Source organism: Carassius carassius, chromosome 34 (genome assembly GCF_963082965.1).
Source record: "Carassius carassius chromosome 34, fCarCar2.1, whole genome shotgun sequence".
In the NCBI taxonomy this organism is placed as follows: Eukaryota; Metazoa; Chordata; class Actinopteri; order Cypriniformes; family Cyprinidae; genus Carassius; species Carassius carassius.
The window spans coordinates 20,211,854-20,239,415 of record NC_081788.1 but is presented as its reverse complement, the minus strand read 5'-3'; the positions used below and the strand labels follow the sequence as shown (position 1 = coordinate 20,239,415).

At 39.5% G+C, this 27,562-nt stretch overlaps 2 protein-coding genes across 2 annotated transcripts; both read left to right on the top strand.

The window, feature by feature from the left end:
• Window positions 1–4,962: 4,962 nt before the first annotated feature.
• Window positions 4,963–17,137, top strand: LOC132114683 (MAP kinase-interacting serine/threonine-protein kinase 2-like). Its single transcript, XM_059522942.1, has 13 exons — window positions 4,963–5,047; window positions 5,319–5,409; window positions 5,622–5,723; window positions 5,865–5,962; window positions 8,383–8,462; window positions 8,556–8,629; window positions 8,787–8,891; window positions 9,278–9,333; window positions 9,528–9,623; window positions 13,321–13,515; window positions 13,633–13,797; window positions 13,889–13,929; window positions 14,022–17,137. Exons 1-13 carry the CDS (start codon window positions 4,997–4,999, stop codon window positions 14,293–14,295), a joined length of 1,428 nt encoding a protein of 475 aa, XP_059378925.1. The 5' UTR covers window positions 4,963–4,996; the 3' UTR covers window positions 14,296–17,137.
• A 1,834-nt stretch (window positions 17,138–18,971) lies between these two features.
• On the top strand, window positions 18,972–27,112 carry LOC132114681 (RNA exonuclease 1 homolog). The gene is made up of 16 exons (XM_059522941.1): window positions 18,972–19,310; window positions 19,675–21,371; window positions 21,542–21,649; window positions 22,357–22,567; window positions 22,643–22,791; window positions 22,872–23,009; window positions 23,326–23,446; window positions 23,638–23,763; window positions 24,106–24,243; window positions 24,501–24,614; window positions 24,711–24,784; window positions 24,906–25,016; window positions 25,190–25,305; window positions 25,391–25,529; window positions 25,775–25,895; window positions 26,458–27,112. Exons 1-16 carry the CDS (start codon window positions 19,124–19,126, stop codon window positions 26,544–26,546), a joined length of 3,639 nt encoding a protein of 1,212 aa, XP_059378924.1. The 5' UTR covers window positions 18,972–19,123; the 3' UTR covers window positions 26,547–27,112.
• The last annotated feature ends 450 nt before the right edge of the window (window positions 27,113–27,562 follow it).

Genomic DNA, 27,562 nt, shown 5'->3' with positions numbered 1-27,562 from the left:
AAAATATATATATATATATATATATATATCATCATCTACTTCCGTCACACTGTATGTACCATTGGTTACATTAATTAATGTCCATTGAGGAATCAATGCGCGAGTGTGATTGACTGATTCAAAGAACCGACTCAGTATTCAAGTATTCTGTTTATTGTTCTGTAAACCAGCTTCGCTACATGAACACATAGAATGGCTACATAAAAAGTGTTAACATAATATATGCTTCCAACTGCAAATGTTGTATATGCGCATGCATACACACAATAAATGTATTAATGTCAAAATATAGTCGTTGGAAAGGGTACAAATGTCTTGGTTAAGTAGTGAGTTGCATCGGATCTAGCTTTTCTGCTCCGTCACATTCCCTCGGCACTGATCAACAACTTTCACTTTCAGCAACAAAACGCCTGGCCCGACCGTCTGTTACGTGTTATTATCTGGATATTGTCGTGTTCTTTAGGAATGTACCAGAACTGGAACGAAGCAGAAACTGCACGTCAGTGGGCGGAGCTTTGGCCTCATGCTCCTGCAGTGGTGGTTACGTGCAGGACGAGGTGAAATCACGCGCTCGCGCTGTAATGTAAATCAAGCGCTGGTGCCGTCAGGCTGATTCAATGCGGCTAAATGTTGCATAAGGTTGCTAAAGGTTGTCTATCTTGGGATTCGAATATGCAATTTTATAATGTTAACTAGACTACTGAAACCCAGGGACTCTAAAATACTCTGAAACTAAAATAAATAGTTAAATAAATGCATTCAGTTAAATAATATTGCGAGGAAGAAACGAACAAACGAGTTTTATGATATGAATATCCTTAGATAAGAGTACACATAATATTTACACATATCTTAGGACATTTTGTACATACCTAGAGATATGTAGGCTTACATATAAACATATCTAATTATTTCAGTGTGTGATCCTGCTTAACATTTTTTTTACCCTTGCATTTACGTCGCTGTTTTGTTCTTTTGTAAACTCCGACTATTCAGACTCTCACAGGCATGCAAATATTTTTCCGTTTGTTCCACTAGTATTTACATTTTCGGGGTTTATTGTTTGGGGCCTGGAGGATTTCCAGTTTCTAAACTGATAAAAGCAAGCTTACGCAATAGAGGCCCAGGACACATTGCTTAATCAGAAAAATATTTCAGGGATCGACAAAATTCTTCATTTAAGAGGAAAGAAGAAGTGAATGCTTCCCTCCACGGTTGCTATTTTTCTACAAAACCTTTCAACTTTATTAGTTTCATAGATTATTTTTTATAACGAGACCTTATATATACCTATTCTGTGCACCCAAGCAGTAAATGTAATCCACAATCTCAGGTTAAGCGAGTAGAGTGGATGCAGTCACATTCAGGTGTATTCTTCTGTCAGTGCCTGATGTTTCTGATGAGAGTCACCTCATAGGCTGCTCATGCTTTCCTGCCACGTGGATTTTGAATCCAGGAAAGGTTTTGGCGCCACAGCAGAAGTGTAAATAAATCTTGTCATGTGTGTATGTACTAGCTGACTCCTCTGAAAACCTACACGCCCTTGATGTAACAGAAGAGGACTACAGAATTCCCAAAGAGATCAGTCCAAGCACACATACACACTTGTCTGTCTTTTTCTCCCTCTCCAAATACACACGCACTCTCACACTCCACTGTCATCGCACACACACCTAACACCAAACATCTCTTTCTCATTTTCTCCACTTTCCTCACCCCCCCACCCCCCCAAAAAAATTCACACATATCTGACCTCATAACACAAAACCATTTTTGAGATTTATACATCATCTGAAGGCTGAATAAATAAGCTTTGGTTTTGTGGTCCAGGGTCACATATTTTTTTGCACTGTACAAACAAATGCAGATTAGTTCTCTTAAACAGAACAACCAGACATTACTCTTCCTAACACACCAGAACCTCACCAGTCAGATCTCATCCTCTTTGGGATGTACATGTGCACACTGCTGTTTTTGACTCTGTTATGCATATACCCAATGGAGAGTTAGAATACTATTTGGACCGTTTTGCTAAGGCCCCACTCTGTCAACCTAGAGTACTCTCTGCTACTCCTCCATCACGTGGCTTGTTTTCAACATAACTTGGCATTTCATCATGTGCTTCTTTCCTCCAAGCCTCACTCTGAACCTTGCGTAATCTTTAGGGCTGTTTTCGTGGCTGAATATATAAGCCAAAACACACTGGGAGACCAACCAGAAAGAGAGACAGGTGGACAAGGTGGACAAATGGCTCTATGTGGCATTTCATTATTTGACCACCCGAGAAAATAAAGCCTGGGCCACTGAAAAACATATATTACTACTGACAAAACCTTATGAGTTAAGGATAAGAAAGTTTCACTTTGTTTCTAAGAGAGTGTACATTGTATGGAAGCTGAAATAACTCCGGTATCAAAACTGCCATGTCTGGGACTCAAATAGATATTTCACTTGGCTCATTCAAGGGATCGAAATCATCAAAGCTTTCATTAACACCAGTGTGAGGATACACACCTGACCCGTCTATCTCAGACTCAGCATGGCTGTAAAACGTGCCTGTGTCACGATCATGTGTGCCAGTGAATGCTAACATTCCCATCCATTCAATTAAGGGCATGGAATGTTGAAGTTACAGTTCAGATGAGACAGTTGTGTTTTATAGAGTAACAAATGTTGTTTCCTAGTGGTGGATAATGCCCATGCATTGTTCCTATATAATCTACAAGAAAATATTGCTCTTCATCAAAGGGTTTCCCAAACATTGGTGAAATGCTAATAATGTATTAAATCATGAAATTTAAAAAAATAATTGTAAAGTTATATATATAGGCCTATGTTTTTTTTAACCTGACATGACCAACCAGCATCAGGATAAACTGTGAACATGTGAGTGTTAAGTTACTGAAAACTTAAATTTACATTAAATCTCAGGGAGTACTTTAAAGAAATATTTAAGGTCAAACACACACACACACACACACACAGAGAGAGAGAGAGAGAGAGAGAGAGAGAGAGAGAGAGAGAGAGAGAGAGAGAGATGTAGATCCCAACCTCATACATTATAATGAAACTTTAAATTAGCATATAATTGTAATATGTCAAAGAAACACATTGTCTTAAAATGTTAACGTTCAATTCACTGTGTTACTGACGTTTCTTTGTAATTATTTGTGAAATTTACTAATAATTTGTGAGTGTAAATTAAGTAAATCCTTTCCTGCCACCCAATATATATATATATATATATATATATATAGAGAGAGAGAGAGAGAGAGAGAGAGAGAGAGAGAGAGAGAGAGAGAGAGAGAGAGAGAGAGAGAGAGAGAGAGAGAGAGAGAGAGAGAGAGAGAGATTTTTCATGAATACCAGTTCTTGCCAGCTGTTTAAAAACTCACGCTTAGTCATTTGGGGTTTCTGACAGTTAATTTGTCTGTTGCAGAATATTGCATCAGGCTAAATGAAAGCTAGTTCGAATAGTGTATACACACGACGTACGATTTGGATTATGAACATTTGAGTCTTAATCAATCTTTTGAGTGGATTCTTATTACGGTATCAGTAACAGTTTAAAAGGATTTTACATTTTTTTGTGATAAAAAATCAGCAGACTAAAGACCATCAGCGCCTCTATTCACCTCAGGCTTAAATCCTAACGTTCGTCACCGGCCCACGTGACTCTCGTTCTCTCGTGTGTGTGGTACGTGTTTACAGAGACTAGTGGGTTGGTCTAACTGAAGGAGGCGGCTAGAAAGAGGCTTGCGATTATAAAACCAAGGATCGCTGTTTGTCTTTTTGTACCTTCCACGCCTTAGTCCCTACCGCCCACGGCCACCATCTGCTGCTCCCGAAGCAGAGGCTCATACAACGGCGTCAAGCCTGGAGCTTTTAAGACAGTAACGGGGGTAAGGACGATCTTTACATTCAGCTGATAGATCGGGATTGACAGACGAGCAAACTTTGATTTTAAAGGATGCGGCGCAACGGTTGGATTTGGTTCACTGTTGGCAGATCTTTGGAAATGGAAATGTCTCGAAATTACAATTTCATATAAATTAGTGCTGTCATTTGTCTTTGGGAGGTTTTCGTTGCTTCACACTGAATTTAAGATGCTGGTGGACTCATTACAGTCGCTGCGTTGCACACTGTTTTTGAATCATTCATTGTATTCATTCAATGTGTTGATTCGTTGAACATCACGAGTGCATGTGATTTAACGTTATTTTCATAAGGAGAGTAATGTATGTCGATGAGTCAATAACGGACGGAAATGGCGAGCTTTTTATACCGGAGTTATTCTTGGCACAAGTCTCACGGGCATGTAAATGCAAGTGTCTGCTTGTGACGTGACTTGTACTGCGCCTGTAACTTTAGCCTTATATTAACTGTTTGAGGTGTCGAGTTAAAGGGCCAGTTCATTCAGAAATAAGAATTGTCATTTTTATTTCAAACGCATATCGTTACAAACCCCTATCATTTAATTGTTTTTTTGACACACAATGGAGACATTTTGCAAAAGAAAAAATAAGTCTTTGTATTCATTGACGTTAATAAATGGTGTGTGAAAACTCAAATCCGCATAAAAGTAGTCAACACGATTCGTCTTTTTAATCCAGGTTGATCTACACCTCCAATGAGCTAACCACTTATTATTTGTCTATCCTTACACAAAGCTATAAAGTCGATTTTTTTTTTAATATAGCGCACGAGTCGTGATTCTGAATCCTTTTTTTTTTTTTTTACACATGTTTAATTCTAATTCATAATGGCAAGGGTAATAATAAACAAATTATTCCTTTTTATTGCATTCTGTTATTAGAATTAAGTCGTCAGAATTTAAGTGCTATAGTGCTTAGTTCGTAATTAAATACATTGCCAGATTTACAATGATGCTATCCCCCCCCCCCACAGGAATCCGTTTAAATCACCACGGTTCCTAAAACATTGGATTAGCTGAGTGTCGTTGTCGACATCAACCTGTCCCACAAATCAGAACAAAATGGTGCAGAACAAGATCACTGAAGTTACCGGATTCCATCGCTCTTTTAAGGTGAGAGTGCAATCTCACTCGCCTTCACTGCTGTTGCATGAACAAATGAATTGTTTTGGCATTAGGCAATGGATCATGTCACATGATAGGCACAGATGCTCATTTATTTATACTTCGATCAGGCTGATTCCATTGCATAGGATATCAGAGATCAACCATTAATTAAACATTAAAGTGAATGCCAGGAAGCTCTTAGTTGTTCATTAGAAGCCTAGTAATAAGTGACTGTTGAACTGTTTAAGTCTTGAATAATATATTATTTTATCTCCAGGGCCAAAATCCCTTTGAATCTGAGGAATTTTCCAAAACAGGATCCCATCTCCTTGAATCTGCCTTCGATTTTGATTGTTCCACCCGACCTGGTAAGTTGATGTTTTTATCTACTGTTATGGAAAAACCAATAGGAAGACCTGTCCTGTTGTCAGAAACAGTGTTAACATATTATCTTTAAAGATTAGGGATGAATACTTTCTTATTTTATTTTTTCCTAGTATAATCAAGTTGCTTTCAGTGCACGTTTATATCACAGCGTATCAGGTTTTTAAATGAGTTTTCTGTCTGTTGTGATGTGCAGACATGCTATCCAGCCAGCCCATCGACATCCCAGATGCCAAAAAGAGACACAAGAAGAAAAAGAGATGCAGGGCAACAGACAGCTTCTCAGGGCGATTTGAGGGTAAGTGCATATCACATGGGGTTTTCTATTTTTGCAAGGTGTTTACATTTCTCCAGGGAAATCATTCAAGCATGCTTTTACAGTTTGACAGGTCCAAATGGGTTCAGTAGTGTAATAATAACACTTTTGTTTTGATGTCAGATGTATATAAACTGCAAGATGAGGTGCTGGGAGAAGGGGCCTATGCCAGAGTCCAGACCTGCATCAACCAAATCACCCACAAAGAATATGCTGTGAAGGTAAGATGCTTTGCAGGTTAGACGTTGACTGTGACTGGCACTGTTGCATGTGATTGGAGAAAGCATGCTAGATTACTGCAAGCTGTGGATGGCTAGGTCATATTCATGCAATGCTTATGAAATGCACACTTGGGTTTGAAAATGTTAAGATTACTAAATTCATTCACAATTTTTTAAATCCGTAAACAGCCAACTGAAGTTTTTGCAACTGTCTGTGTAGTTTATCTAAGCCGCTTTCTCTTAACCACGTGATGTTGTTGTTCCCTGACACGGATGGTTGAACAAACAGCGGCTCTGTTGTGCTACTGTAGTTTTACAAGTTCTAGAGCAGGCTTAAGGGAAAGACTTCATTGTTTTTTGTTAGACCGGATAGAAGGCCAACCAATCAGAAATGTGGAATGGTTACATGCTCTTACTGTTCAGCGCTCTCATTGGCTTGTAGGTTGTACTGTAGCAAGAACATAATGTACTGAGAAGTCTGCTGAAACCTAAACCTCAGAAGTAGGAGGGGCTAGGGTGGAGTTAAATCCTTGAAGGGTTTACCTACTTTTTTTTTATTAATTATTATATAATTATATATATATAATTTTTTATTGCAGATTCTAGAACAAAAACATGTTAGGAAATGTACATTGTGTTCCAGAAATATGTCTTCTTTTTACTTGACTGATTTGAGGAAGTTGTGATGGTTGTGACATTTTGCATGTTTTGTTTTGTGTCCTGACGGTATCATTTAAAAACTTTTTTTAAAAACCCTATATTTTGTTAATTTTCTTATTTTTATCAGAATTTTAAATTGTCTTCCTTTTTTTAATTTAAACACAAAGGAGGAACAATATAGTATATTTTATTTTAATATAAGGTCCTCTTATAATCCAGCCAAACAAAGTGAAAGTGAAAAAGTGAAAGTGAAGTGAAGTGACATTCGGCCAAGTATGGTGACCCATACTCAGAATTTGTGCTCTGCATTTAACCCATCCGAAGTGCACACACACAGAGCAGTGAACACACACACACACACTGTGAGCACACACCCGGAGCAGTGGGCAGCCATTTATGCTGCGGCGCCCGGGGAGCAGTTGGGGGTTCGGTGCCTTGCTCAAGGGCACCTAAGTCATGGTATTGAGGGTGGAGAGAGAACTGTACATGCACTCCCCCCCACCCACAATTCCTGCCGGCCCGGGACTCAAACTCACAACCTTTCGATTGGGAGTCCGACTCTCTAACCACCAGGCCACGACTTCCCCACAAGACAATATAATGATTTAGGGATGAGTTTCAATCCCTTAGGGGGATGGATCATTACAAGCATTAGATCAGTTTATGCTGGGATGGGTTTCAGACAGCTCTCACCAGATGTCCTGCCATCCCCCTCCTCCTTTTAGCGTGGTTTTGGTGTCCTGGTCTGAACTAAAGTTAAGGCTGAATGAAAACAACTCCAGTAGCAGCCTCAGCTGGGCCTGGGTAGTGTTTACAAGCATGGTTTGATTTACAGACCGCGGTCAGACTCTATAGGGCGCTTTTCTAAGCTAACATGGAGATTTATGGGTGCTCTCACTTGCATCGTATAGCATAACGTATTTGCCAACATATTGTGAAAGCTTTTTTGTGCAGCAAATAACATGTTTAGACTTCAACTAGGTGAAATCTGTCACCACATCCCTCAGGTTGCCTTTTATAATACCTCAGCATTTATAATACCCTGTAATTGTTTTTGCGGCTTTTGAGTAGAGATTGCTGACTCAGCCGTGTGGCAGCAGTGCTAGGGTTTTGGGAATGCGCTGGCCTGCAGGCCTCATTCTTAACCCTGATACGCATTGTGTGCTCGCCTGCACGCTCTCAATAGCTAATCCAGGGAGCCGGAAGAGCCACACAGAGTCAGGAAAACACAGAGGCCTCCCATGGGGGAGGATTTGATTCAATATAAATAGTAACTTCTGCTTGTGCATTTGGTCATTGGACTTGGAGGGATTATATTAATGGTGTGGGCCCCTCCTTTTCAGTTTCTAAGAACTTTTTAATGTTAGTTTTTTGGAGGGATAGTTCACCCAAGAATAAAAACTTTTCACTCACCTTCATATTGTTCTAAATGTCAATGACATTCATTCTTCTGTGCAAAATTAAAGTATTTTTTCTCCATACAGCGCATACAGGTCCAAATCAACATTAAGATCCCATTTGCTTTATTCAGTTTTAAAATGTGCACATATCCACTTATATGCAACACGCATATAATACAAAAACAACACTTGATCGTTAACTTTTTTTGGTTAGCTATAACTTTGAAATGGATTAAACAGCAGGCTTTATTTCCTTTGGAAGTTGATTGTAATCAGATGGTCACTTAGATTAAGGAGCAATTGTCATTTTGGCTCTGATCCTAACCTTCCATTTAAAAAAAAATTTTTTTTTACTCTTAGATCATTGAGAAAAGGCCAGGACACAGCAGGAGTCGTGTTTTCAGAGAGGTGGAAATGCTGTACCAGTGTCAGGGCCACAGGTAACCCATTGTCAAACTTTTATGTTGCATGTTTTAATAACATGCCACTGTTGACAATGTGGTTTTGACTCCGATCTTTTGTCCACCCAACAGAAATATTCTGGAGCTGGTGGAGTTCTTTGAGGAGGAGGACAAGTTTTACCTTGTGTTTGAGAAGCTGAGAGGAGGTAGGTGTGCTTCTGTGGTGTTATGTAACTTTTGAGAAACATTATCCAGTCTCCCTTGGGCTCAAAGACCAGCCATGAGTAACTAAATTGAGACCCTCTCCATTGGAATGTATGAATTGCATGCCCTGGTGTTAATTTGTAACAATGTGTTTTTTAGGTTCAGTCTTGGCCCACATTCACAAGAGGAGATACTTCAGCGAGCAGGAAGCTAGCATTGTGGTGCAGGACATTGCGAGTGCGCTGGACTTCCTTCACAATAAAGGTATGCGAACAGACTGGGAGGGGTGTTTTAGGCCTGGAAAGGGGAGATAAGAAGATGGTGTTACACATGAGGGATGGTTTTCTCTGGAGACAGTTGAGGAAGGGGAGGTTATGGGGGTTGTTGGAAATTTAATCAAGTTGTAACTTGATCATATTTCATCAACTAGCTTGAGGGATGCACACTGGACTTCTAGGTGAAGTTGTGGGTTTACGTTTTATTCCTGTCAGTACTGTTGGGTGAGGGGTTGCTAAGCTAATTTTAGTAGCACTTAGCAACAAGCTGTTTTGGAAACATCCGCCTATCTTTGCCCTGTCTAAAATCTTCACTTAGCCTGAATACCACACAACTAACTCATGACGTGTGTGTGTGTGTGTGTGCTTTTGTAGGAATGGCCCACAGAGACCTGAAGCCTGAAAACATCTTGTGTGAGCACGGGGACAGGGTGAGTCTTTTACGACAGCATGATTGCCGAGTCAGAGATTCAGATTATACTTTGCATTTTTGCTAACATTTTAATCAGATTAGTTGAGGTTTCCAGGCAGACTGTAAACACTCAGTGGTGCCTGTCAGTTTTGGCTATAGTCATTTCTGAGCAAAGGTTTTTGATTAGATTTTCTGTTGATGTGTTTCTTGCAGATTTCGCCTGTGAAGATTTGTGATTTTGATCTAGGCAGCGGAATTAAACTCAATAGTGACCGTTCGCCCATCTCCACTCCAGAGCTCCTTACTCCAGTGAGTGTCTTTGTGACCCTGTGAATACAGATTCACCCAAACAAAGAATTGCATTTGACTGAAAAAACAAACATGATAAGCTGTTGACGGCCGCCTCCCTGTTGTTTTGAAGTACATGGATAAGATGTGCACATTGTCAATGTCGTTACTTATCAGGAGGACCTGCTTTAATGCAATTGGTGGATGTTGAGTAGGGTCAGTAGAGTAGCTTATTCTAATTGGCTAATGTAATCATTCTAGAGATAGTGATGAAGTCAAGGACTGGTTTTATTACAACAGTGGAACTTTTATAGAGTCTAATCTCTGTTGTCAGATAGTGGAGCACCAGTATTGAGCCCATCCATGTAGTTATCAACTCCACAGACTTGTGGATAACATTTGGCTTACAATCTTAAAAATGATTCCCAGTTCCTGTTTCTTTCTAAATATTTGAAATGGGGTTTATTATTTTAAGCTTAAGAGTTTATCTCCGCTGTGTGCTTGTGTGGGTGTTAGCAAAGATCTGTCTTCACCTTGATGGCTTTGAATGATTGGGACAAGACAGGCAAGAACAGGTGATTTGTTGGGGGTGGACAGTGAGAAATCCTCTGCATGGGGCTTTCAGGGTAACCTGAGTTGGATCCAATGGCTTGTTGAAAAGACTATTTGTGGACTGAATGGTTAAAGGGTGAAAGGCTTTAGTGTATAGTCAGTAAACCAATATGGGGGTTGTCTTTATGTGCTTGCTGATGGGCATTTCGTGTGAATCTGCAGTAGAGGAGAGGGTTTGATTTAATGCATTACATGTATTAAAATAGATAGAAAATTCTGTCATTTCCACCTCATAGAACTTCCTTCTGCAAAACACAAAAGATGTTATTTTGAACAAAGTCTGCCTTTTTATTTTGTACACATAACGTAAGTGGGATCCAGTCTTAACATCAACATTTAACCTTAAAACGGTTAAAACCGTTAAATCATTCTACAAAATATATCTCCAAAATAGTACTTTTGTGTAGGTGAAGAGAAGTCATATAGGTTTTGAACAACATGAAGTATTTAATATTTTGGGTGAATTATCTCTTTAACAATTCAGTCTTAGTTGTGCAGTGAGAAACACCTTGAAGTAGGAAGCTTCCAGATTTGTTAGAATGTTTTGTTCTTGGCTGCTTCCATTTTTTTCCAAAAAACATGCCCTCATTCAGAATTCCAGAAATGGAATGTTTTTTTTTTTTTTTTTTTTTTACTTTGAGCCAGTGTTTATATAGTTCCAATTTCTCAATTGTCATTTCCCACCTGTCTACTTCTGGACAGCATGAGGAGAATTTTGTCTTTGTGCTTCAATTTCCTGCCGTACCTTCTCCCTTAAGCACAGTTTAGATTCCATTTCTCATTTGTTTTTGTCTCTGTGGATTTCCTCAAGCCTGTCTGGCCATTAGTCTTTCAGTCAGTCTTACCACCCCACACCTAGCAACTGTTCTGTGATTGGTTTTGTGAGAGGGCGGATGAAAGGGGGCGGAGCATCTAGTGCACTCTGGTCATGCACTCAACATGTTTTTCTTGGACAGGATCCGAAGGATCTTATCAGGGGTTTTTTTCCACCGCTAGCTTGATGTTAACTCTTTGATTATAACTTTATTGCTTTTGCTTCTTGTAAGATTTCCCCTTTTTAAAAACATTTTCTTTTTACAGTTACCGCAGGCTTTTTGTGTGTGCGTGTACTAGTCTGATCATATCACAAATGGTTCAAAAAAGTCGCAGTTTCTGAGAAGTACTTGTACTTTACTTCCTGAATGGAGTAGAAATGGCTTTCTTTTGATGATCTTGCACTGCATGTACTCTTATACTGCGTGTTAACCAATAACCGCAGTGGAAATTCATGCATGTATAGATGACTCGCTCGATCAGCTGATGCATGCCTTACTGCCAACCACAAAAACACATGAACTGACTGCGCGACTATCAAGCCAGTTTGTCCTTCCTTGGAAAGCCCCATATGTACTCTGCATGTGATAGATGCTTGTAGCTGCAAGTGACTGATGCAATGCTGGGCTAGTCTTACAGCTGAAGTTTGTCTTGAAACTGAAAATCTGTTGCACACTTATCATTCGAGACACAGATCACAGAGATAGGCTCACAAGCGAGTCAGAGGAATATATTTAGGTTTTATGAAACACGAGGAAACTGCTGATGAGCCCTCATTTGCCAATTACAGGTCGCTCTGTTTTCCTGGTTTCTAGTAATTGGGTACACAACTGACTGGTTACTTGCTGTAGCAATGTATATGTAGCTCTGGATTGGTCTTTCTTTCTGAAAGTCTTTTGTTCAGGAGCGGGGGTGGTTGTGAAGTGAGGGTATTGAGAGGCGGAGAGCCAAAACAGCGGTGTGGATGGGGGTTGGGTGCAACAGTAGACGCTTTTGTCTGCACTCGGATTCCTGCACTGCGAAATAGCATTACATAAGTGCAAGCAGGCGGAGCAACAACGGCAGCTGGGTTGAGGACAACAAAAGAAACAAGTAGAGCAGACCGACCGCTTCCTTTAACCTTAGAGACACAAACCAAAACATGACCATGTTGCATTTGAACACCTGTGAAAATATACAGAGTGGGGTTGGTCATACCAATCACTGGATTTGCAGCATAATTGGTTTATTCCAAATTGTGAACTTTAACCTCGTATGATAATAAGTTATTATATGGGCAAATTATTATACTTTTATGTCATGTAGGGTTCAGATGCTGACATTGATGCGTCAGAACTGAAGTATAAAAATTCAGGGAAGTTCTGGGATCCGTGATCTCTTGGAAAAAATGTTAAAGCAAGTTATTTTGTAACACTGACCTCAGTCCGAGTCGCCGCATAATTATAGGGGCTTAATGCAGCAAGATGGCCCAGCCTGTCAAGGAAAACTAAAAGAAACCCAGTTCTGCAGATTCTTCCAGAAGGGTTTTTTTGTCCTGCTTAACTACTGAACCGTTATTTCAGAGAGGTTTTATCCAAATTTTGTCGGTCCGTGTGGCGATGTTGTTGCAAACTGAGTGTGTGTCGCTGTTATGTAATAAAGCATGGTATGTGGGTTTTCTGGGACGCACAATTTTTTATTTATTTTTTATTTTTTCTGTCCCTATGCGCGACCTAGTTTTAGGCAGATGCTGTAGGAGCCCGAACCAACAAAGCAGTCTGCACTTGCAGCTGAGCCCTCAAAACACTCCATGACTCACTACCCCGCCTCCATCTGTGACATATCAGTCGTTACCCTGGTTACTTCAATTAAGGATCTGTATGCCACCATCACATTTTCTATATAGACTGCAGCAGAAATGTGTTTCATAAGCAAGAACCAGGGATGAATACTTTAGCAATCAACTAGAAAATCTGTCGTTATCCACGCTTTCCCCCCCCCTCCACTCCAACTTGGCGCGATCTGCTGTTTACTATGTGATTCTCACACTGTTGGTTTCAGACAGGCTTAGGGCTCTCACATTAACACATGACATTTTTTCAGCTAGATGCATGAATGTGAACAAGGTCATCCACAGTGAGGGGAAAAAATTTAGAAAGTACATAACACATTTAAAAAAAATGTCTTAGCTCTGTGTATGCTTGCCACATTGCATAGCCGATGTGACTGCTATTTCAGTGTTCTTGCGTTTTGACTGAAACGACCCATGTGCTAACAATTACTTTCTTCTTACCTCTTCTTGCTCTCACCTTAGTGTGGATCTGCTGAATACATGGCGCCGGAAGTTGTGGAAGCCTTCAATGAGGAGGCGACCATCTACGATAAGCGCTGTGACCTGTGGAGCCTGGGTGTCATCCTCTACATCATGCTGAGCGGTTACCCTCCCTTCGTTGGCCACTGTGGAAGCGACTGTGGATGGGAGAATGGAGACCCTTGTCATGCATGTCAGGTAAATCACACACCCTAGTCTATTCAACCACTGTGTGAACCATTATAAACCAACATCAAAAGTATCATATGTATCAATGAATACATAATCATATCTTGCTTCTTTGATTCCCCCCAGAACACTTTGTTTGAAAGCATCCAAGAGGGCAAGTATGAATTTCCAGAGAAAGAGTGGGCTCACATTTCCTCAAGTGCCAAAGACCTCATTTCCAAATTGCTTGTGCGAGACGCCAAGAAGCGTCTTAGCGCTGCTCAGGTTCTCCAGCACCCCTGGGTACGAGGGGTAAGTTACTGATTGTTCAACAAAACTTCTAAGTGTCATTTTAGCAACCTAGACTGTATCTTCATGATTTTTTACTGTCTTCTTTCTCCAGGGTGCCTTTGACTGTCTCCCTTCTTCTATCCTGCTTCCAAGGTGAGTTGAGTTGGTACCAGCTTTTCTGCTAATACAATGCAGCTTGTAGCATCCTCATCAAGCTAACCTCGTCCTTCCTTCCATGCTCACAGGAACAGCAGCACTAAGGACCTGACGTTCTTTGCAGGCAAGGCTGTTGCCATGAACCGGCAACTAGCTGAGCAAGACGACCTGGAAGAACAGCAGCTTCAGGACTCGCCTCAGGTCGTCACAGCCAGTGCCACCTCCATGCGCCTCTCCCCTCCCTCCAACTCTAAACTGGCCAAGCGCAGACAGAGGAGTAGCCTGCTGAAAGGAGCACCTGTGTCTGCCTCCGAGCTCAGGCAGCTCCTGGCACCGCTGGTCATTGTGGGAGACTGTGTTTAATCAGTTGGGCTGGGCTCCCCGTGAACAATTTTCCAATTTCAAATGGACAAAGTATCTGCTACCTTTTGTGCAAAATCCTCTCCATTTCTTCTGCCCACTTGAATGGGACCCAGCCCTTTTCTAAATGATGGTTCAGTTTGTGCCTGTTGCAAATCCAGTTTGCTCCAGCAAGAGCTCCTACAGCACTTTGATCAACTCGACAGCATGGCAATTACGAGCTCAAGGCGAATGAACTGGACTCCGTTTAGGATAGAAATTGGGTTACACAAGCCATTCAGAAATTAAAGGTAGAGCGTAAAATACCAGCTCAGACACCAAAGGTCTAATACCTCCCACCTCCTTCCCAAACCTCTTTTTGTGCTGCTTCCACGTTACAACTGGATCCACTGTGAATTTTCTCTATGAGAGATACAACTGCATTTGTTTTTCAAGGATTGTTCTTCCTGTATGTGTTTGTGTGCATATATCCCCCTCCCCTTCAGCAGATACTGAAGATACTGGTATATGCTTATGCAACCCTGATGAAGGCTATTATGACTTGCATTACTTTAGCAGAGATCTTGTATAAGTGGAGCGAAGCTCTGATAATAGTGCCTCGCCTAATTTAATGCATCAATGTCCTTCCCCCACAGCCTTTTAATAGCGACAAGAAAATCCCCTGACTGACCGTTAGGAATAGCTAGTTTTTTCTTTGTTATTCAAGCACTTCCAGACTGTGTCATTAAAGTTAGACTATCCCAGCAGTCTGCTTTCAAGACATGGGTTCCCCTAGTTGAGGAACCAGTAAATGCATTTGATTTAGGGTGTATAGAAGGTTTTCGCATTGCAAGACTCAAATTGGAATTGCAGCATCTGGTGCATCCAAAACCGATGTCTAGGAAACTCCTAACGTTTCCTGTAAATTTCACCAAAACCGAATCAATAACCATTAAGAGTGACTATAAACCTTTCCGTATCAGAGCGTTTAGGCTTCGAGCTTGTACCCCACTTCATGTTTATAGAAATATCGAACTGTCAGATTGTGGATGCCACCAAAAAGCAACTATATAAATATTAAGATGGGAGGGAGAGATTATTTTCAAGTAACCTAAAACTAAAAAAAAAAAAAAAAAAAGCATTCCAGGAAAAAAATATATATATAAAAACTAAACAAAAAAAGTCTTCCAAGAAAATGTAGCTGTATAAGTGAAATGGTCTAAGAAAGTTTACTTGTTTTTCTTTTTTATATACGTTAATGGTTGACTCCAGTACAGAGTGTGCCACACTGTTTCAAACGTTGAGCTTTCTTTAACTTTTTATTGAAAGAATATTATTTTTATGCAGGTGCTGTTCAAGTGGAATGTTTTCCTTTTTTATAGTTTTGTTACTTTATTCATGTTGGTGTATATGCTGTAAAGAGTGAGAAGAGTGAATGTGAGTGGAGTTAGGGGGAGAAAGGAAGGAAAAAAGAGAGGGCGTCATCTTGTCTGTACAGATCTGATGTTGTACTGTTTTTGTTCATGATTTGGAAATGGCTTCAGGGTTGTTTAAACTCCCCTTTTCTCTCCGAAATGATTGGTGGCTTGATCGTTTTAGTAAGATGCATCAGCTATAGCCAAAGTGCACTCGTTTCTAAAATTGAATGCACTGTGGTATCTGGTAGTGCTGATCTTGAATCCGCTTTAGCCAGTTCAGAAGACACCGCATACTTGGTTGAGCTGAGCACAGACCATCATTCCCTCTCTGAGGTGCATGAAGCATTTGAGTCCAGATGTCTGGATTCAGATTAAGTCTTTATAAATTCTGCAAGCATTAATGTCACCAGTGGGAGTTTAAATCACCCAAGCATATATTGAATGTTTTCAGAGTCACCTCTTCTGTCGTGTTGCTCTGAGATGCTTTGAGAAACCTAATGGCAGTCCTTGATTTTGAAGGGCCCATTGTGCTGATTATTATGACACTGATTGTAACCTTTGTTTTTGTCTTTCTTTCTTTAAGAATCTTTTTACAGATGCAACTTTGTGGGTTTTTTATGTCTTATAGTAAGACTTGAATTGTATGTGCAAAAGTTTCCTCATGTTTTGTTCAGGAAACTTCTTTTGCTATAATATACAAATGGCAAACAACAATGTTCATAAGCTGAGATTTAAAGCAGTTTTTTTTCTGGAAAGTACCATTTCCACCACTTCTGTTCAGTGTTTTATCTTTCTCCTTGGCTTTGGTATATTGCAGAAATCCCAAGTGTTTGGGTTTGTATTTTCTGAAGAGTCTGTGGCGCTTGGCTGGTCCTCTAAAGTCCCTGTGCCTCGGACAAAAGATTCACCACTCTTTTACCCATATTATAGTTATGGGTTGCCTTGAATTAACAGATCTGACTTGGATTCTCAAAAAGGGGGATGTAGAAAGTTCTCATTCAATGTTCCTGTTTTACACAGCCCAATATTAGCCATTACAAACCAGTGTAAATTATCATAATATGAAGTTTCTTGGTTTTCTTTTTCCCCAATTCAAAGTTTATTGGGATAATAGTATTCAGACGCACAATTGTTTTTATATATATCTATATCTTAATGTGACCCTCTAGTTTGAAGGCTATTGTTTTGGGGGTGTTGTCAGCAACACTTATTAAGAGCACTGTTTGTCCATTTCCAAATTCAAAACTTTGTCAAATAATAACTGGGGGGAAAATCTGAAATGGGGGTCACGTTTAGGGGCAACAGGTATTGATTTAAAAAGCACTTTACTGTACAATGTGGCTGACTGCAGTTCACACGAAGCTAAATTTATGACTGTTGTAACAGAATTTTGTATCGTTTTGTACAAATCAAACCAACAAAAACGCAATAAAATGCTTTGAACAGTGTTCTTGTTTTGTCTTCAGTGTTTCTGTAAAGTTGAACTTTATCATTCTCAACCTCTGCCTGTGTTCACACAGAATCACGAGCCTCGTTTCACATGCTGATAGTGCAAACATTGACACTTCTAATAAAGATCAACCTCTTCGAACAGGTTCTGAAAGTGACTGATCCTGTTGACATAATCACAGGACGCTATCACCTGAGCACGAGTCCCATGGTGCATTACCTTACTAAGTCAACATGACTAGAGCTGCACTAGAGAAGTGCTGATTTTTCGCTTAAACTTTCCAGGGCCGACTACATTACAGCGTCTGGTGCAAACACTGTAAAAGTTAGCTAGCCCACGGTTGTCATAAAGATCTAAGAGCAGTTTAGCAGCCCACTGTAAAAGTGTGGGTTGGACATGAACTTGTGGAGGAAGTCAACAAACTGCTTTGATCAATCTGCTATGTGTCCTCCACAAGTGTGAACGTACATAAATTAAGGGCCATTATAATTTTGCGTGTATATATTAACATTATTGATATTAGCAGAACCTATAGAATATTCATAATTTATTATAGATTTTTTTTAACTAAAATAATTTTTTTTCAATTTCAGGATTAAATATTTGATCTGGAATTATTATTATTATTATAAAAATAACCAAAATCCAGGCTCTCATGTTTTGCACTGTGATAACAGGGTCATACCTCTTCATACTTTGTGCTATGCTATGCCTCCCTCTAGTGTTAGATGAGCACTTTCTCTGATGACCAATGCTCTCTCATTGGATACTGGAGACTGTTTCGTGGTAATTAACCTAAGATGTGTTTTCAAACGTGTGTAATTTACCAATGATAAATCAGGATTTCAATTGAATTCAAATTACACCCATTTTCCAATAGGCTAAGATGTCCTGCCCGTTAATAGTTGAGATTGCATTCAGGTGTGCGCACCTTTATAAAAGTCTGATCAAAAGCATTGTAAGGGGATTTAGAGTTTCACTTCTGTATTTGCTAGTTTCTGAATGAGGGCTGTTTGTGGTTTATATTCACCCTGGACAAATTGCTTTTGTCACTGGGCTCACATTTGCACATGTGTATAAGGTGAGTATTGTTTTTTGTAATTTGTAAACTATTACACAAACTCCCCACGCCCCTTTATTACGCTGCTGAAGAAAAAAACACTCTTTGAGCAGGCTAAGATTGTTTATTGGTCTTTGATGGTCCCTGGGGGTTTTTGTCTTGTTGTTGGGAGGGATTTTTTTTTTTTAGTCTGTGGTTTAATGTCTCAAACCTGTGTATTTGTCAATTAGAGTTGTGAATTTGGTCAGCCATTTGTAAGGCTTTTGGACCATGCAGTTACGTTCGGAGTAATTATCCAGTCTAAGGGATCTATTACTTTGCTTCCAAAATACACTTGTATATCTTTTTTTTTTCTTGTCCCCTCTTCCCCCAGCTTGCTGCAGCCGGAAGAAGCTCCATCGTGGATGAATAATTTCAACCCAGTTTTCGACTTTTAAAATAAAGCCTTTTGTGCGTGTGTCAGTTGTTATGAACACTTCTCAATGTGTGCACCCCTTTACAGTCCCCTGATCTAAAATGTCGCATTGATATTCTGCCACGTTTATAAACCTTTTTAAATCATGAACCACCCCCCCCCCCCACACACAAATTATTCATTTAAATGCCAAAGGTTTGAATATAAAACCTAAAGCCTACGTATTAACATGTTTCAAGATAAACTGCTTTAAAATAAAGCAGCTGCGAGGTGTAGATGGCGTGCTAAATTCTGACAGGCGGATGATTCGGTTAACTGTATTACGTAGAGAGCGCGACATGCGCTGGGGGCCTTACCTTCTCTCGTCTGTCGCTCATAAAATATGGCGTCTTAGGAAGTCTGTTGTTCGAAAGAAAGTGGCAACGTATGGATATGCAAATAACCACGCACGTAGTGACAAAAACATACCAGTTAAAAGGCAGACAAAGTCACACTGGTAATGAAACGCGATGTTGAGGTCTACGGGATTTTTCCGTGGGATTGACTGCCCGTTTTATTGTGAGAATGTTAATGGAAAATCCGGTGCAGATGGGTGCAGCAGACCCTACTGTCACTTCAGACACAGCAAACAAAGACGAGGCTCCTCTGGGATATACGACATCAATAAGACTAAAGCGCGTTCTGCGAGTCCAAACGGTGAATTAAAATGTGTTTGTGTCATGTTTTCCCTTTGTTCAAATAGTCTTCGGGTTCATGTACATTTAAATGGACAAAAGATTTCTGCTGCGGAACAAAGACACTAAAACAAGCCCACATAGTGCTGTCATATGTCAGACAGTCCAATTTATTTATTAAAAATAACCCGTTTCTATAGCTTTTACTGTTGGCAGAAAAACTTTGATGCCTCGAAGAGGAAGTAACTGGGATTTTTTTTTCTTTTTTTGCAATTATTTGCATTTGTATGTACAAATACGATGCACTATATATTGTTTTGATCCTGTGGTTGATTTTTTTGTGACTTGTTTACAGATCAAGTTTGATTTTTGTAACTTGTTTACAGATCAGGGATATGATCCATTCAGCCCAGAGGTTGTAAGACCAGGTGAACATTATAATGGGGAGCCACTGTCGAGCCTGTTGGTGGGACAGGATGTGGACCTGGGTACTGTGGAGCTGGAGTTGGTCAATCAGGCCATTGAGGCTGTTCGCAATGAGATGGAAAGGGACAAGAAGCAGCTTTCTCAGATTGGCGATCAGGAATATGAGCCGACCACAAGCTCTGTTAAGAGACCGAAACCCACTGCATCATCCCATCAGGGCTACGATCCTGGGAGCTATCAAATGGGCCAAGCGAGTGAATACACCCCATCTCCTCACTCAAGCAAATACACGTTAGACTCAGACAACGGCATTGTCAATGCACTGGAATATGTGCCCACCTCGGTCTCAAAAAAAAGCATTAAAAAGGAGTTACCTCCCCCGTCCCGTACAAAGTGTAAATACACTCTGGATAACTCCAAACCAACCTCGGACTTGGAGTATGACCCTCTCTCGAACTATTCGGCTAAGCCAGCTGTAAAAGAACAAAATACTTTGTGTTCAGAGGGAAAGGGAAGAAAGGGGTTTTATCCTGAAAAACAAGGGGAAGATGAGGAATATGTTCCAACGGCAAAGAAACCAAGGTCGATGTCTTCTAAAGCATATGTCCCGAAGTACACTGTGAGTTTCTCTGAATCTGATGAGGAAAGTTCTGGGACAGAGTATCGTCCAACATCCATAAGCCGAATGCAGCGCAAAGGGATCAACATCAGCTTGAAAAAGGAACGAGAGTCAGGTACGATGGGACAGCAAGGAAATCGAGTGTCTAATACTGATGAGGTTTTCTCACAGAACGAATCAGATTATTTGGAGTCCCAGGATGTGGACAGGACAAACAAAAAGATAGACAAAAAGACGCCTTTGAGTCAGTGGAAAAATATAAAATCTGATAAACTGAAAAAAGAGAAGGAATCCAATAAGAAGAGTCAAAAAGAAAGGTGGGAAAGTTCTACTTCAAAGAATACAAGTAAAATAGACAAGAACCAAAGTAAGCATGAGGACAGAATCAGTAAGTCTAAGGAAAAGGCGCGGAAAGATGGTTCGGGGTCAAAAAGTACTGAGGAAAAGAACAAGAAGATGGTTAAGATAAAGAGTGAACATTGCCACAAGGAAAAAGATAGAGGAAGTGCCAACATCAAGAAGCCCAAAATGGACAAGGCGGTAAAAACCGATAAGGTGCCACCCAAATTCAAAGACCCGAAGAACGGAAAACTTGAGAACAGCACAAACGAGAAGGGCAAAAACAAAAGCAGCCATGGGTGCAGCAGCACTAAAGACAAAAGCAAAAAAAACAGCTTAGTCCTTGATTCCAAAGAGAGAAGTGAGACCAAACAGAGGAATCTGAGCCACATAGACTTGTTCGGTGCTGAGAGTGCTGAAGAGGATGATGAGGAAGATGAGAGGATAGTGAGGAAGTCGGCCTCTGCTTTTAAACTGGGAAGTATCATGAATCAAAAAAGGAAAATGTCTGAAGATACTTCATCGGAAGATGATTCTGAAGTGGATGATGATGATGATGATGGTGGTGGTGAAGCAGTGGACTACTCCTGTCTGCAGGATGAGATGGAGTATGACTCGGACCCGATGGAGGAGTGTCTGCGGATATTTAATGAATCCAAAGAGGTGAAGACTGAAGACAAAGGGAGACAAGCTAAGCAGGTACCACACAGAGTTTTTATTCATTTCTCTAGTTCCATTTCGGTCATTTTGGTTACTCTAAAATGCCTTTATGGGATTTTGAGGTTGTTATGCAAATGTTTTGCTGTTGTATGTTCTGGGTTTTTTAGTTTTAACTGAAATTTCAGTTTTATTCTCATGTGTGTTTTTAGTCTTCAAGGGAACTGGAGGAGGGGGATGAGGAAGAAACAGAAAGCACTTTAACTACTCTCTTTCCTGGCCAGAAGAAGAGGGTGTCACATTTTAAAGCTCAAGGAAAGGTTAGTGTGAGAATGCTTGTTCGTACATATCTCTCTGTTATTGGTTCCCTGTACTTCATATTTGCATATTAGCTGTATTTGGTGTGCAACAGTTAATGACCATAAGCAAGTCAAGACAGAATCTGTAGCAATTTATACACTGACATATATATTATACTGTTCAAAAGTTTGGTGTCAAAATAAATTAATACTTTTATTCAGCAAGGGCTCATTAAATTGGTCACAGAGACAGTAAAGATATCTATAATGTTAAGCAGCATAACATTTTTTTTACTTAAATAGTAATATGAAATGTTTCTTAAGCACCAAATCAGCAAATTCGAATGATTTCCTAAGGGTCATGTGAGACTGAAGACTGGAGTAATGATGCTAAAAATTCAGCTTTTTTAAAATAAATTAAATTTTAAAATATATTACAACAATTTTTTTACTGTATTAATATTTAACAATATTACTTTTGATCACTTAATTACATTTTTGTATTTTGGAGCTTAAGTATTTTGCTTACTAACTTCACATATTAATATCAGTATTAATATGATGTGAAAAAGCATTAAGACTCCAATAAGAATAAAAAGTTAGGAGGAAAAAAGTTCACCTAAATAAGGTTCATAACCTATACTATTAACTGATGAATCGGTACGTGTGTTCAGAAATTGGAGGAGAACAGCCGTTTAATATTTAGTTTAATAATTCTCTACATTCAGTCAGGGACATCGCTGAACGCTGTGCCGATGCCGCAGCGGAGGATGACAGCGCAGGAGATCTGTTACCAACGCATGCAGAAGGCCCAGCAACAGGCAGCACAGCTGACTGCTGCAGTAAAAGCTGCATCAACCAACCCAAAACAGGGGCTCTCTGGAGAGAAACGACGGGTGGCGCACCGGCCAAATGCCTCCTTGCCCTCCTTAAAGCCTGGTATGAGGGGTCCAGCAGGATTAAGTATTAGGAGTTAAAAACACATTTATATTTGTTTTTTTTTTTTTTTTGTAGGGCTAGCTGATGCCAGCAGTCGGATGTTATCACCCACCAGAGTGGCGACAGATCAGCTTTCACTCAAAGCTCATACATCGGTGGGCATCCTGTCAAAGACCATTTCCACTGCAGTGCAGAAAAGAGTGGCTCACACCCCCACCATGAAGGTGATGTTACCCTCTAACAGCCCTTTAACAGTCTATTTGCATGTCCTCAGTTAACATTCTGTTTTTGTTGCCTATCACAGAGCTCTGCCATGAAGCGTCCTGTCATTCCTGCAGAATTTGGGGCCAAGGTGCCCATTAATGTCCGCCAGCGTTACCTAAACATCTTCATTGATGAGTGCCTGAAGTTTTGTTCCTCTGAACAGGAAGCTTTTCAGATAGTATGTCATCAAACCTCCATAATTCCAGTTTAGTTAAAGTTTTTAAAAATAAAATTTATGTCATCAGTTTCACACACTCATGCTCTTCTGAACATGTATGAGTTTCTTTCTTTTGTTGAACACAAAAGAAGATATTTTGAAGAATGTTAATGACCATACAGTCCACAGTATTTTTTCATATTATGGAAGTCAATGGCTACCAGCATCTGCATGGTTGCCAACATTCTTTTTCCATTTTTAGGTGAGCAACCCTTTTAATGTCAACTCCTTTATTGTTGATTTATTGTTGTGTATATTGTGTCTTCTTCGCTCTCAGGCTCTGGAAGAAGAGAAGGTGGTGTGTGACAGGAGCAGCAGTAAGAACATCTACCTGAACGTAGCTGTATACACACTGAAGAAACTTCGTAGCAAGAACTCCCCTTCATCCCCTGCCATCAGTACGTCTAACACACACAAGCAGAATAATACTCCTGTTATACTCTCCTTTCTTCTTTGGATTTATTTGTTAACTAGCAGATGTTTATCTGAAGTTATGTAATTTCTGTTGTTTAACTGTAAAAAATATGTCTGGTATTTTTTTTTTATGGATTTATTTTATCACCATGAGTGGTGCTGTTTATTTCTCAAGAGAGCCCGGCTGTATCAGTGAATACAAAGTGTCAGTCTCATGAAGGAGTTCTTGGTGGACGGCTTGCTGCCAAAACCAGCTACACAATCAACCGCTCCGGCAAACAGCAGGATGTAGACCTTAAAGGTACCTCACTACCACTTCAGTGTTATTCTAGTATCATTTATATATTATTTATTAATAATTTCATCACATTTCATTTCTAGTTATCTTTATTTCATGTTTAGTTATAATTAGAGTACTTATTTTGTTTCGGTTTCCAAAACAACATAAAAAAAAAACAATTCAGCTAATATTTATATCTTTATTTAAATTGATAGTTTTAGGTAACCATGACAACACCGCTTTCTGTTCTGATCTCACTCACCCATGTCCAGATTATTTCTATAGCATTAAACCAGTCTGGATGATATTATTGGGGTATTTCCAAAGGCTCACCAGGTGTTTTTGCATCATCCTGGTTTTCAGGAGCCATTCTCTACAAAAAACTGAAAAAGTATGCAATGACTGAAGAACAGCTGCTGGAGCATGGCTACCCCGGACCTCACCCTGAGGTGTCGGGTCATGCTGTCGTCCATAACCTCCCAGAGAAGAAAAACAATGACCGTAAGTTCTATTTTTATGGTCTTACACCAATTTCCTGATGCTGATTCTTTTAATAAAAGGCCATACCACTAGGTGGCACTACGCTCAAACGTTTATCACCCAGTCAGCCAGTACAGTTTTGTTTTTCATGTACTCATTGAACACAAGTTACTTTACTTGAAACATTTGTGATAGATGATATTGTATTAGATTTGAAAATATCTTCCCTTACCATAACTTTTGTACTTTTGATTAAGTGTCCTATATATCTTCCTCAGCTTTTTCCAAAATCTGTTGTCGTTGTGGCGCCGAGTACAAGATAAATGCTAACGGCAGCTGTGTGCGTAAAGAGGAGTGCAGTCACCACTGGGGAAGATTGCGCAGAAACAGAGGTGGGTATGTGTATGTTTGAGACAGGATGAGACCGTACAACTGCTTCATCTATTTCAGTGACATGCTCAACTGACATGTTTTTGTGTCTTACATAGTTCCAGGAGGTTGGGAGACACTTTACAACTGCTGCTCTGGTGCAGTTGGTTCTCCTGGATGTGAAGTGTCTAAAGTAGGTATCATCATGCGTCTGCAAATATTGAATCTCCCACAATCATTTCCTAAATCTAAAATGTGACATTCTCCTAAATCTGAACCTAAAATAAGATATCAAATGTCCCCTTTTCCTTCAGCAACACGTACAAGATGGGCGTAAAGAGTCCTTGGATGGTTTTGTGAAGACTTTTAGCAAGCCATTGCCAGTAGATGGAAATGGAGGCGTCTACGCCCTGGACTGTGAGATGGTGAGAATAACAGTTATTCAAATACTCCCACTCTTATTTTAGGTGGATGTAAAAAACCTCATGAAGAAAACGGGATGTGGTCTAAAAAGTTTCTGTAAAGGTGATATTAACGATACTACAAGCAGCTTTAATCCTTTATTAATCTCAAATTCATCTCAATACTTGATTTATAGTGCTACACAAAACAAGGTTTGGAGCTGACCAGAGTGACCGTCATTAACTCTGACCTCAAGGTTATTTATGACACATTTGTCAAGCCTGGCAGCAAAGTGGTGGATTATAACACACGGTAGGAATTGTGTTAAGAGATCTGCCATTCATTTGCCTTTCAGTTGTCTTCAAGTTTCAGTTACACCCGTTTCCCTTCTGGCCAGGTTTTCAGGTGTGACGCAGGATGATCTGGAGAACACCACCATCACCCTGAGAGATGTGCAGGCGGTGCTACTGAGCATGTTCAGTGCAGAGTCCATTCTGATCGGACACAGTCTTGAGAGTGACCTGTTTGCGCTCAAGGTTCACACAAACACTATTTGTACTGTCTTCATAATAATCCAAAACATAGTGTGTTGCCTGCCTAGATAGTATTTTTAAAAATTTTACATGTGTTTGTGAAACAAAGGCCCATTTAACGGCAGCATAATAAAATACCTAAATATTCCAAGCTTGCAGAAGTATGTGCAGTAAAGTAGCATGCTATCTTTTTGTCCTTTAATCAATATTTATTAATGTAATGATTCTATCTGTTCTGTGTTTACTAGCTTATTCACTGCCTGGTTGTGGACACCGCTATTGTGTTTCCTCACCGTCTGGGTTTGCCCTACAAGCGTGCCCTGCGCAACCTTATGGCCGACTACCTCAAACGCATCATACAAGACAACGGTGAGGATACTATTAATCTGCACTCATTTGCATCATCTGCATGAATCCCAGCAAAATGTACAGGGTGTTATTCACTCCTTAAAAAAATTACAAAATCTTTTTTGCATAAAGAAAATTAATCTTACTTTTAAGGACCATTAAAATTAAGTTTTACATTGTTATTATTGTCATCAATAACTGAATGTACTGTCATTAGTATTTATTTACTGTGCCTGTACACGATAAATTAAATTCAGTACAACAAATATTTTTTTTTTTGTTTTTTTTTATACTATCTCTCTCTCTCTCTCTCTCTCTCTCTCTCTCTCTCTCTCTCTCTCTCTATTTATATATATTTATATTTATATATATATATATATTTATATTTATTTATATATATATTTATTTTATTTATTTTATTTTTTTGGTTCAATCTGTCCTCTATGAGCTTCACCTTCTTATCTAGTGGTTGAGGGAATGTTTTATAATAGTAGTGTATTATCAAACCCATATCATAACGTGACACATAAAGGCTCTTAGTACCATGCTCTGGACTGTTTTTGTGTTTCCTGTCTCTTTACAGTTGGAGGGCATGACTCCAGTGAAGATGCCCGAGCCTGCATGGAACTCATGATCTGGAAGATCAAAGAGGATGCCAAGGTGAAGAGATGACCTCTGACCCTGCCAGTTCTCTCACACGATGTTATTATCTTGAAGGATTTTCGATGAACTGAGCATCATAGAGGAAGAGTCACTGAAGCTCTTCATAATGGGCTGTGCGTCACTTGGGTCAGATAAACTGCTTCAGAGTAAATTCTGCAGTTTGAATGAGAGGGAAAGAAAGAGATGGACTGAAAGGAGGGATAATGTGATAGATTGCAATGCCTAGACCACCATTGCTCCTAACAACCAGAGCATCAAACAAGCAATCTTAATTCCCACCATGCTAAAACTGACCTAGTTTTGGGCATTATTTTCACAAGTGGACATAGATTGAGGAGAGGTTAATTGACCTTGAGTTGAGTTAAAGTATTCTGTTTTTTTCAGCAGTACATTTGTTTTCAAAGACCCTAGTCCCCAGATCATCAATTGTGAGGGTGTTTTAATGTTCACTCTAGGTGATGTGGATCTTGGAAGGTCTGTGTGTTGCACTCTTAAGTTACTTGAAATCATGATTTTCAGCACTGATTCAATGTCACTTCCTCTAGTAATAATGTATAGCAATCCGTATTATTATCTGTACTCCAATTAGTACAGTTTTTTACACATTCAAATTTGTTGGGGATTTGTTCACACAAATCAAGAGCTGACAGGACAATAAGAAAAAAAATAAACTGTTTACTTTGATTTACTTCAATTTGTATTAAGTTTAAGCTATTAAATGGAGTTTATTGTAAACTGACACTAAATGTCACATCATTCATGTAGGCCTGCCACTTTAAACACATTACTTCTAAAAACACATAACTTTCGATATTTGTCAAAACAAAAGATCAAGATGGATGTACATTGATTTGTAATGTTATTAAATTACATTAATGCCATGAGCTGTAAATAAGTTGTATTTGAACTGTTTTTGTACTTAGTTTTTCTAAAAAAGCTATAAATAAAACACAACTCAAAAATGTTATACCCACCTTAGCATTCATATATATTTATTTATATATATATATATATATAGAATATTG

Coding starts and splice junctions, on each gene's coding strand:
- LOC132114683 (XM_059522942.1), top strand. CDS start 4,997: ATGGTGCAGAACAAGATCACTGAAGTTACCGGATTCCATCGCTCTTTT. Junction 5,048..5,318: donor GATTCCATCGCTCTTTTAAG/GTGAGAGTGCAA, acceptor TTTTATCTCCAG/GGCCAAAATCCCTTTGAATC. Junction 8,892..9,277: donor GGACTTCCTTCACAATAAAG/GTATGCGAACAG, acceptor GTGCTTTTGTAG/GAATGGCCCACAGAGACCTG.
- LOC132114681 (XM_059522941.1), top strand. CDS start 19,124: ATGTTGAGGTCTACGGGATTTTTCCGTGGGATTGACTGCCCGTTTTAT. Junction 23,764..24,105: donor GCAGGATGTAGACCTTAAAG/GTACCTCACTAC, acceptor CCTGGTTTTCAG/GAGCCATTCTCTACAAAAAA. Junction 24,615..24,710: donor AAGATTGCGCAGAAACAGAG/GTGGGTATGTGT, acceptor TGTCTTACATAG/TTCCAGGAGGTTGGGAGACA.